An 11,749-nucleotide genomic window follows, 5' to 3' on the forward strand; every position below is an offset into this window, starting at 1 on the left:
TTTTCAGGTTGTTCTACTGCTCTCAAGTGGTCACAAAAATCAATTACAGTAGCTTTGACCAAATGGAAAATATAGAAGACCAAGCATAGAGCCCTGAAGAACCTCAAAAGTCATTTCTGCCTCTGTCAATGGGATGATCGTGTTGCTCTGCGTCTGCTGGACGTGAAAATAGGCGACTGCTCACTTACATGTTAGCATCAATGCATTTATAACCAATACAACCAATATCAGGTGCTAAGCATGAGGGTTAGCTCTTGATCTTGGAGTCAGCAGTTTAGTGATGGTAAAACAGGCCCAGAATCACAGAATCTGTCCCTGACAGTCAGTCTGTGTTTGGTCTTTGGTTCAGGATGAAGTGGGCCAGTTCTCCTATGACAGCCTGTCTCAGGTCCACTGGGTTTCCTTCCTGGATGGACGCCAGCGGGTGCTGCTGTTCACAGAAGATGTCGGCGTGGTGACAAAGGCTCGGCAGGCCGAGGAACTTGAACAGTTCCAACAGGAAGTGAAGGTGTCGTTGCAAAACCTCGGACTGTCACTGATCAGCAACGCCAGCCGGCAAGAGATCGCTTACATTGGCATCACCAGGTAAACACTTTGGCAGGTTAACACCAACGCATCATCAAGTCACGTGTGTGGTTTGTGTTTGTAGTTCAGGTGTGTTTCTGTATTACAGTTCAGGTGTGGTTTGGGAGATGAAGCCGAAGAATCGTTGGAAGCCGTTCAGTCAGAAGAATATCAACCTGCTGGAGAAAACCTACCAGAGTCAGCTCAGCGGGAAGATGGAGGGGGGCTGGATCAAACTGGACACCAACCTGGAGGTCAGAGGCCACAACACACTGACAGACCCCCCCCCCCCCCCCCCCCACACACACACACACACACACACAAACACAAACACAAACACACATAAACACCTTGAGACTGACGACTAACATCCAGACCCCCCCCACCTGGAGGCATTTTGACAGCATTTTTTAGAAACAGATTTCAGGCATTTCTCCAGTGGGCTGTGAGACTGTGTGATATCACTGGTTACCAGGTGAACCTCTGTCGAGCCATCATGATGATGCGTCAGCCGTTTTCCTGCCCAGTGAGGCGGAACTTCCTGTCTGGGATCCAGGTGGAGTTCAAACAATCGCCGCACCAACGCAGCCTGAGGGCCCAGGTGCACTGGCTGCAGGTAAACACACACACACACACACACACACACTCAGATCCACGCGCTCACCTGTATGACTGACACCGTTTCTGTATGCAGGTGGATAACCAGCTGCCAGGTGCCATCTTCCCTATCATCTTCCACCCTGTTCTTCCTCCGAAATCCATTGCTCTGGACTCAGGTGGATAATCTTAATGACCTGCTTCTGCATCTCTAACCTGTTCATCTGTGGAGACTGCATGTTTTCTCAGTTGTTCCTCACAGTGCTCTGCAGTGGTTTGACCTCCAGTAGCTGAGACTCACCATCAGCCCTTGTTTTCTGAGGTGTTCTCCTTTTGGTGCCCGTTCAGTCTCCAATAACTTACTGACAAAATCTACAGCAAGTCACTCTTGACTCACTGCAGATGGTAACGTCAGCACTTTATTTCACAGTAAAATCCTACCAGGGGTTCACATTAGAATGTGTTTATTTATTCAGGAAGTGATGAATCTGATAAGTGGCTGAACACATTGAAATTTGCACACAGCAGCACATGAACTGAGCAGAAGAAAAGATATGAAAGTATTTAAGTGGATCTTTCACAGGTTGCTGACTGTGACGCAGCAGGTTTTACTGCTGTTGAAGATAGAAAGTGTTTCACAAAGATGTGTTTAAGGGGAAGTTTGTGTGATTCAGTTTAATCGCTGTCTCTTTTCAGGACGAGTTGACACTCTGTAACTCTTAGTTCTGCCCCCACAGAGCCCAAGCCCTTCATCGATGTGTCCATCATCACCAGGTTCAACCAGCACAGCAACGTCATGCAGTTCAAGTGAGTAACAACCAGTTCAACATGAGTGAGGACAAAGCAGTTTAAAGTGAATGTGAACCAGGTTCACATTCAGTCAATCAAAGATGCCAGTGACGTGTAAGTAACATGGCAGGAAGTGTCTGTAGCGCTGTCCAATCCAAAGCAGTCAGCTGTGTGCAGAGGAAGGCATTGCAGCATCGTGGAAAAATGTTTAGAGGCTGAGAGGTGAACTGACTTTAGAGCTCTTTGTAAATGTCAGTGTGACGTTGTTTGGTGTGTCTTCACACATAGAGGAATCTGAATTTCACCATCAATAGTACTGACGCTGTTCACGCTGAGAAAGAAATATCTGATTATCTGTCCCTTTGCTGTCTTCTCGTCTTCTTCAAGTCCAGCTACCTTTTTTTAACTGAGCTGAACTGTGAACTACCACCCCATGCTGCCAGTTAAATTTACATAGTCCAGAGTTGACATGTTGATATGTACTTTGCTATTTTCTTTCTGGTTCTTCCTGGTATGGTTACTCGGTGTAAATATGGTAATATTCGGCAGCTGACAGTGTGTTCTGATTGGCTGTCAGTCTGTGGGCAGTCGCTGTTGTCTTTAAGTGTCTATAACCTCTGTAAATGTGTGAATCCTGTAACTGTGATGTGGCTGATGGATGTAGATAAAGTACCACCAATGTTTGTGTACCTCAGGTACTTCATGGCTCTGGTTCAGGAGATGGCGGTGAAGATCGATCAGGGTTTCCTGGGGGCCATCCTGGCTCTGTTCACACCTGCTGCTGACCCCCAGGCTGGCAAACAGAAGGTAGAGCAAGGCAGATCCCACTTCTGTCTATGTTCAACATCTTTAAACCCTTTAAAACTTCTCAAAATGTTTGTTTTTGAAAAACATCTCAAACGAATTCATGTACGTGTCGTATCTGTTTATGATTATTGTATCTAACATGTTTGAGCAGGCGTTTGTGTCTCAGTCTCACCTCATAGAGAGAGATCTGCAGCTGCTGCAGACTGAGCTGATGGAGGCGTCGCTCACCGACACATCGGGACTCAGCTTCTTCGAACATTTCCACATCTCACCCATCAAGGTGAGCAGATGTTCAGGGTTTCAACTTTTTCTTCTGTAAAACTTCAGTGTTCATGCCGCATTCAACCATGTTTTAGAAATATGTCTCATGTCATTTCAGCAATATCAAGTCAGTTTTATTTGTACAGCCCTAGAATAAATTTAGACCCCTTAATGCATTAATAGATCTATTTGAGGAAATCTGAACCTGAGCTGACAAATTCATATCCTGAATACTGCTTGTTATTTCAGCTCCATCTCAGTCTGTTTTCATATTTTATATTCATGTTTTCATGTTTCAGCTCCATCTCAGTCTATCTCTGGGCTCCAGCGGTGACGACTCGACTCAGGAGACGGCAGCCATTCAGTCTCTCAACCTGTTGCTTAAAAGTATCGGAGCCACACTGACCGACGTTGACGACCTCATCTTCAAGTGAGACACTCCCTGCTCAGTGCTCTTTTTGTTGTAGAGATATATTCTGGGCCAAAAGGATGCTGCAGAGCTGCTCTGTTGTCAGTTTAAGGTAGTGTCAAATACTGTGCTCAGATGTGCTGTTTGTCTCTGTCAGACTGGCCTTCTTCGAGGTGAAGTACCAGTTTTACCGCAGAGAGAAGCTAATGTGGGCAGTGGTCCAACACTACACTGAACAGGTAACACTGCAGTCTCTGTGGTGGACAGTATCAACCATGTATTCGCTGCTTATGCTTTGCATTTTGAATCTATTTTGTCACTGTCTATCAGTTGTGATTCTTGTAGTCTCAAGACTGTTAGTTTTTACATTTCTTCAATGATGATTAGCCATTGGTCTGATGTTGGAGGTGCTGCCTTCCCCTAGTTCCTCAAAACAGATAGTTTACTTTCAACCAGGCAGTGATCATCTGACAACTCTGCTCCTTCCTTCATCGGGTAGTCCAAGACACATGGCAGCAGATCTGACAATATGACCACAAAGTTGATCATTTAAATCAATCTAAATCTCACCTAGATCCATTGCCGGCACTGCATGAGTGGCAGCCTGTCCTCTAGTTTCTTTAACTTAGTAGACATATGATTACAATTTTTAAGTTGTCCATGCACTGTGGACACAAAACTTGTTGATTTTGCCTGGGTCTTTCTACGGGCTTCTGCATTGTTTACAATCATGTCCTTCTGAAATAAAGACTCTCACAAGGAAAAAAAGAGTCTTTAACCCTAGCCCTAAACAAAGAGGAGATGGAGAATGTGCAAAGGGAGCTGAGGAGATTCATGGAGGGGAAAAAACAGCTACAGGAGGTAGATGGAGGATGAGTTGGAGCAGAACAACATCAATGGAGATCTGGAGAGGCCTTAAATCTCTGGCTACAAGGAACCCAACTCCCAGCCTGTGGGGAACTGAAAGTGGGTGAATAATGTGAATAATAATGTCCTCCTGCAACCCCCAACCTCTGCAGTCCCTGTGTAATGCATGGGGAAAGACACAATAGTGCCATGTAGATCTGGTAGTGTGTGGAGTCCATGCTGCAGATGAGCTGGAAGAAAATTGTACAAATACACTGTAATTTATTATTCATATCTTACTCATGTGCAGTTCAAAATGTAATGAACCGCACTATACAAATAAAGTTATAATACTGCTAATAATAATAATAATGATAATAATTATTATTATTATACCAAATACACTTAGTTCTATCACCTTATGCTCAAACATGGTGTATGTTATGGCCAATCTGAGACTAGCAGAGAAGTCCAATAGCAAAGCACCACTCACTGCAGATCATGCTGGCCTGGGAGGACCCAGTCACCCGCCTCCAGGTTTATTCATTGCTGCTCACATTGAAGTCTCACAGCAGAACTATAGAGTCCTAAGACGATGTTCTTTCCAGGACGCAACCCAAGACTTGAAAATTCTGAACTGCTGTTCGACCAAACCCTCTCCTTCGACCAGCATGTGAAAAATACCACCAAAACAGCCTTCTTTCACCTCAAGAACATGGCCTGCCTCTGGCCATCCCTCTCACAGCTACAGAAACCCTCATCCACGCCTTCATCACCTCTCATCTGGACTACTGCTACAGCCGCCCGCTTGCTCACCCACTTTCCTTCTCCTTTTGGTGGTGGGCTCTGTGATGGGGCACCAATGCTCCGTGCAGTTCTTTTGGGTTGTGCCCAGACCAACCCCATCGGTGAAGGGTCAGTGACTGGGTGCTTGCCATTGTGCTTTTCTTCCAGGTCTGGCTTCAGGGCACATACTGCCTCACAAGTAATTTATAGTATCTTTAATATTCTGTTATTACCCTAACCCCTAACCCTAACCATCTGGGATAGTTTTCCTTTTCATGATCAGAGAAGAGAACATCACTTTGGTTCAGCAGTCAAACTATGACAAAGCCAAGTGGCTCATGAGAAGCTTCATTTTAAAAGTTTGTAAGCCCAAGCATTTGGGAACCTTTGATTCAATAACATGATGTTGTTTCTGCCTGCAGTTCCTGAAGCAGTTGTATGTTTTGGTTCTGGGTCTGGATGTCCTGGGAAATCCATTTGGACTGATCCGGGGTCTGTCGGAGGGAGTAGAGGCCTTCTTCTATGAACCTTTCCAGGTAAGACAACATGCACACAAATGCATTTACAAGACATTTTCAACACAACACATCAAGATCTGAAGTGCTAACTGGAAAAAGTAGGGTTTAATGCCTGAACACATCAGGATTTAAAATGGTGAAATCATTTAATTCAGATGAAGTCACTGGGGTCAGGACATCCATTTGAAGAAGTGAAATTAGTCAATGCAAATGTCCCATGTCAAGTTAAACTGAGGTGAACTTAAACCCAAGAGTTATTGGTGTCAACCACTAACAAGCTGTCCTTACAGAACAGCTGTGTACTATGAGACTTAGTGTCATGTTAGTGATTAAGCTAGGCTAGTGAGTTTGCTAACTGACTGTTAGCAAACTTTGTTTTCCTTCTTCACTAACTTTCTTGAACAAACTGGTGTGTAATGGAGAACTGATTATCAGGGAAAAGTCAACAGAACAGTAGACAGATGCTCTTTAAGCTAATGTGACAGAGCTAACAGTTAGCCATGCAAGCCAAGCCTCTGGCTGTATGAGTGAACATCAGTTTGTGGTCTCAGAGCAACTCAGGACCCAGAGGACCATATATGAATTATCTCCAGATACAGTAGTCATTTTCTTATGATGTGCAGGTTATTAAAAAATCACACTTTTCTAAAGGTGTGAGTGAGTGGAACCAGAAAATTCAACATGTAATTGTCTCTATAATGGACACTTGTCATTTAAAGTGTATTTGCATCATACACAGCATATATACAACAATTTCAATTGAACCAATTATATAGTCATTAATTGCTGACTCTAAGATTGCTCTTAGGTGTTAGTGTGATTGTGAATGGTTGTATGTCTATATGCACGTCTGAATGTTGCCCTGCGATCGGCTGGCGACCGGTCCGGGGTGTACCCCGCCTCTCGCCCGTTGACAGCTGGGATAGGCTCCAGCCCCCCCCCCCCCACCCACCCCCCGCAACCCCGAAAGGGATAGTACCTGCGCTGACTTGAGTTCTGATTCAGGTCTGCTTCTAGGAAACTGGGTGGGGTGTGAAGACCTGTAGTCTGAAATCATGTTAGCCTGCTTTAATAAAGCTGACTGCTGTGTGCGTTCATCAGGGAGCTGTTCAGGGTCCAGAGGAGTTTGCTGAAGGTTTTGTGATTGGAGTCCGTAGCCTGCTGGGTCACACTGTCGGTAAGAATCTCTGCCACAAAACACCAAACTGAAGAGTTGCTTGAACTCGTTCATTTAATATTTATCTAAATTAAATACTTGTTTGGACTGAATGGACTGCATTAAATCACTTCTTTGAGTGGTGGAAATCTTAAAGTTGAACTCTGGAGATTTTCCACTTCAGCATGTATTTCCATGTTTCGCCTGGTGCTGGGGAGTCCCTTGCACATGCATTAAAAGCCGTATAAAGACTCCATGGGAGCTGTGTGAAGTCTGATAAATGTCCTCAAGTGATGTCATTTGAATCAGCATCACCTGAAGACTACAAGTTTGAGAATTAAACAAAGCTCTTCGAGTGGAGGTAGAAAAATGGTTGACCTTATGGTCAAAATGGTTGCGATACAAATAAAATTTAATTGAAAAGTTGAATTGAACCTCACCAGAGCTCTGTTGCTGCTGCAGGCTACATTGACTGCTACTGTGATAACACATCCCAACCTACCACATGTTTCAGCAGTCCAGTTGCATAGGGGTGAATGTAGATGCCACGCTTTAACAAGAAAGAACAATGTGTGGAATAAAAACACAGTTATCAGCAAACTGTTTGCTCCTCCTGGTGACCTGCAGGTGGTGCTGCAGGTATGGTTTCCAGGATCACCGGTTCAGTGGGTAAAGGTCTGGCAGCCATCACCATGGATAAAGAGTACCAACAGAAACGACGAGAGGAGATGAACCGACCCCCCAAAGACTTTGGAGAGAGTCTAGCTAAAGGAGGAAAAGGACTGCTGAAGGTACAGAGAGACTCATTTTGTTAACATTAATCTGAAAATTGTTTCTCAGCTGATGCAAGGTCAGTAGATGAAGGTCACTAACAGTTCTGTCTCTGCAGGGGGTCGTGGGTGGAGTTACAGGAATCGTCACCAAACCTGTGGAGGGTAAGTGTCCACCACTTCCTTTTGTTCTATTGTATAGTTCTCCCACTTCACTAAATTAAAGATTTATCATCATGTCAAGTCAAATTAGTTAATTGAGCACATTTAGATTAAGACAAAAACAGATATTTACATAACTAACACAATAAATTCAATTATCATTGATAATAATGGGGGTTCAAATGCAGTTGTAAAAAGGCTGTACAATGGGATTTCAATAGTGCTAATGTTTGAGAGGAACTGTAATATCCCTGCTGTCTGGATGTGAAGGGTCTAGATGTAGAATATAGGCAGAGGAGGTGTAGAGGTCAGAGGTGCAGGCTGTCAGTCCATATGAAGGCTGTTGATTTTTCTGTTACTATTATTATTTGCACTTTATATTCTCCTAAAAGATGTCTGAATTAAATGTTAGTCAAAGATAACACACTAAAGCTCAGACCTGTTTGTAGTAAAGAAACAAATACAACTTTATCTGTCAAAGAATCAGGATATTTTATCAAAGAATACTAAAGTTACTTAGGATGAATTTATGCACAACAGTTTACATGACATAGTAAGCAAAAAAAGTAAACAAAGCAAACTATCTGTTTTAGATTCGTAGCTAGCTTTTGCTTTGATAGCAGCATTGCTTGTTCTCTCAGCTGTTTCACAAAGTCATCACCTCGACTGATTTTCCAACAGTCCTGAAGGAGGTCTTGTATATGCTGAGCTGCTGGCTGCTTTTCCTTCACTCAGCTCCAGCTGATCCTAAACCGTCTCACTGGAGTTCAGGTCAGGTGATTGTGGAGAGCAGGTCATGTAACGTAACCCTCCATCACTCTCCTTCCTGGTCAAACAGTCCCCTCAGAGTCTGGAGGTGTGTCCTGGTAGTTGTCCTGTTGAAGCACAAACCAGTTGGGATGACCTGTGGCTGCAGGATGCTGTGGTAGCCATGCTGGTTCAGTGTACTTTGACCCCCACACCATCACATCTCCACCTCCTGCTGCTTCACAGTGGAACCACACCTTAGATACCATCAGTTTACCTTCTCTAACGGCTGGAACCAAAAACCTCAGATCTGGACTCATCAGCCCAGGCTATGTCTCCACTGGTCCAGTGTCTAGTCCTTGTGGTTCTTGGTTCCAGCAGTTCACTTCTTCTTGTTGGTCTCCCTCAATCATGCTTTCTCTGTAGCAGTTGGACCATGAAGGCCTGATTCACTCAGTCTTCTCCACCAGTGGATGTTGAGATGTGTCTGCTGCTTGAACTCTGAGCAGCTTTAATGTGAGCTGCTGTTAACAGCTGATTTCTGAGGCTGCTGACTGTGATGAACTTCTCCTCTGCACCAGAGGGACCTTCTGGTCTTCTGTCCTGGATCAGTTCTCATGAGAACCAGTTTCATGAGAGCACTTGAAGATACTTACAAACATACAGTAATGATGGACGTCACTTCTCTTGACTTAGTTGAGTGGTTCTTACCGTAATATGGATTCCATCAGTAGTTGACTAGGGCTGTTTAACAACACCACCTCTGCAACACTACATGGTATTATCACTGATGATCTCAGACACAAAAATTCATCTAATTAACTTTTGAAAAGTCACTCCTGTTAACTGAAAATCATTCCAGGGGAAGGTGCTGAGAGAATGACAACAGAGAGTGAAGCTGCCATCAAACTGTGAAGAGTCTGAAACATAAAACATATTTCGCACCTATTTATTTAGAACATACTTCCATATTTAGACAGTTTGTACAGTTTGTGTATCTGTGTGTTTATTGGTTCAGACATGCAGTATAACCACAGTTGAATCTTGTGAACAGATGCAATGTTGATTTGAAATGTGCTCTGACCTCCATGTGTCTGCAGGAGCGAAGAAGGAGGGAGCAGCAGGTTTCTTTAAGGGCATCGGGAAAGGCCTGGTGGGTGTAGTCGCTCGGCCGACAGGCGGCATTGTGGACATGGCAAGCAGCACCTTCCAGGGCATCCAGAGGTACGCTGCACTTCATCTTACTTCTCTTAAACCTTCAGAACACATGGATTTGTATTGTACTGACAGTTTCTGTGTGTTTCCTTACTCGTAGTTTGTTTCCAATATTTTGCTCAATGAAGAACTTCCTGTTGTGTCATTGTGCTTCATAATATTTTTGTTCTGCTCTGTTCTTCTTCTTGTCTGCTCACTAATTTTCACAATTTTTCTGCCTTTGTTTTCTGTCTCGTGTTGTTGTTTCCTGGAGTTTTGTCCTTTCTTTTTCTTGTTTCATGTGTGAGTATTCCATATTAAACACATTAAAGCTGAGCTCTTTCATCACTCTGAAGTCTGTTAGTGAAATTCAACTTTTATGAGTTGAATTTCTCAACTGATCACTGAACTGATCACTGCAATACAGAGTTTCTCTTCAGTGCCTGTCTGAATATAATCTTTTGTTGTGGCAAAAGAGGAGACCTTTAAAATATCACCTTTAATCCGTATCAATTGAGTGAAGATGAAGGAGATGAGCTTCAGTGTGCAGCTGTGTTTTTGCATGTTGTTGTCGTCCTGCAGCAGACGGAAGGTAAGTTGCTGCATCGTGTCAGAAAAAAAACATCATGTTCTAAACTGATTCATACTCGCATCGTCCGTCACTCTCAACGCTGCTACTTGCCCCACCCTCATGTAAGTCCCACCCCCTCAGCTTGCTGCAGCATCGTGAGTCGAGAGGTCACGCCCCTGAGGAGATTGATGCATTTGGAGCTTTTCAGAATTTGTCATGTGATGAAGCGATGGTGTTTTAATCTGTTTACAGTGTCTCACAGACATGGCCTCAGGGTTCCTTTAAGTTAACTTTACAATTTACAACTTACTAGTAAGTTTGCCGTCATTATGTGGATCGACCAGCACAAAGCAATCTGGATCATATTAACCATCCTATGGATTACCGCAAGGAATCGTTGGCGCTACTACCTGAGTCCCGTGGCAAAAATGGACTCAACTACACCCAGGAATTTCTAATCCAGCTCCAGTCTTCCATGCCTTGCAGGATTAAGATCCATCCCGCATCGTGCCGCAGAAACCCGACCAAGGAATAAAGGGAGGGGTACCTACTAGGTTGAGAAAGCGGCCCTTTAAACCCCCTCTTCCCTCCATCATCTTGTCCAGTGTATGGTCTCTCCAGAACAAAGTGGATATGCTACAAACCCTAAACCTAATGCAAAATGCCTACTGGAGAGAACCTTCAAGAAAGCAGGTGTCATCGCTCTAACTGAAACATGGCTGGAAGAAACTGTCCCAGAGGCTGAGGTAGACCTCGACACCTCACCATCCTCCAGGCAGACTGCACAAAGGAGTCTGGAAAGGAGAGGGGTGGAGGGGTGTGTATGTATGTCAACAACAGATGGTGTAACAACATTAAGATCCAGAGCAAGATCTGTACTCCCAATGTGGAGATGTTGACACACTGTTGTCATCAGCTGTGTATATATTCCACTGAGTGCTAATGTTAATGCTGCTGCTGAGCTAGTGGCTAATACCGTTAGCGACATGGAGGGCAAATATCCTGAGGCTCAGATGTTTATCACGGGGGATTTTAACAGTTGCAGACTTGACAACATCTTACCTTCATTCCAACAATATGTGGAAATACCGACAAGGAGGGGAAAACACATTGGCCTTATGTTATGGAAATATTACTGATGCTGCGTACATCTCCTATGCCCAGCTACTGCTTGGTTTCTCTGAGTACAATGTTGTCTTCCTGCTTCTGCACTACAGAATGGAACTGAAACATCAGAAGCCCCAGGACAACAGCATCTACCAGTGGACGGAGGACAGTATTGCGCAATTGCAGGGCTCAGTCGTCTGCACAGGCTGGGGCATTTTCTCGGGTTGTAGTCTAAATGATGACAGAGGGTCTCTGTCACTGAGGGCACTGAGGATGCAGTAGCATGTCTCCTCTACCACCTCCTACAACACCTCGAATCACCTGGTAACTTCGCCAGACTCCTTATCATTGACTTCAGCTCAGCATTCAATACCATCCAGTGACACCAGATGATCAGGAAACTCCATCACCTGAATGTCTCACCACTGGGTACACAGTTTCCTCATTGATAGACCACAGTCCATT

General features: G+C 44.2%; 2 protein-coding genes across 5 annotated transcripts in view; one reads left to right on the forward strand and one right to left on the reverse strand.

The window, feature by feature from the left end:
• vps13c (vacuolar protein sorting 13 homolog C) overlaps positions 1 to 11,749 on the forward strand; it is a 90,841-nt gene that overhangs the window by 67,942 nt on the left and 11,150 nt on the right. For all 4 annotated transcript variants that reach the window (XM_070961420.1, XM_070961411.1, XM_070961428.1 and 1 more), the window contains 14 exons: positions 350 to 585; positions 674 to 818; positions 1,040 to 1,180; positions 1,259 to 1,340; positions 1,899 to 1,968; positions 2,646 to 2,757; positions 2,924 to 3,037; positions 3,318 to 3,448; positions 3,585 to 3,666; positions 5,482 to 5,595; positions 6,679 to 6,754; positions 7,361 to 7,524; positions 7,623 to 7,668; positions 9,513 to 9,636. In XM_070961420.1, coding sequence (XP_070817521.1) covers positions 350 to 585; positions 674 to 818; positions 1,040 to 1,180; positions 1,259 to 1,340; positions 1,899 to 1,968; positions 2,646 to 2,757; positions 2,924 to 3,037; positions 3,318 to 3,448; positions 3,585 to 3,666; positions 5,482 to 5,595; positions 6,679 to 6,754; positions 7,361 to 7,524; positions 7,623 to 7,668; positions 9,513 to 9,636 — 1,637 coding nt within the window. The remainder of the gene's footprint in view (positions 1 to 349; positions 586 to 673; positions 819 to 1,039; positions 1,181 to 1,258; positions 1,341 to 1,898; positions 1,969 to 2,645; positions 2,758 to 2,923; positions 3,038 to 3,317; positions 3,449 to 3,584; positions 3,667 to 5,481; positions 5,596 to 6,678; positions 6,755 to 7,360; positions 7,525 to 7,622; positions 7,669 to 9,512; positions 9,637 to 11,749) is intronic.
• The window catches only part of zdhhc1 (zinc finger DHHC-type containing 1), a 223,812-nt gene that overhangs the window by 8,282 nt on the left and 203,781 nt on the right, over positions 1 to 11,749 (reverse strand). The gene's annotated exons all lie outside the window — the stretch shown is intronic.

This window comes from Chaetodon trifascialis, chromosome 1 (assembly GCF_039877785.1).
Source record: "Chaetodon trifascialis isolate fChaTrf1 chromosome 1, fChaTrf1.hap1, whole genome shotgun sequence".
In the NCBI taxonomy this organism is placed as follows: domain Eukaryota; kingdom Metazoa; phylum Chordata; class Actinopteri; order Chaetodontiformes; family Chaetodontidae; genus Chaetodon; species Chaetodon trifascialis.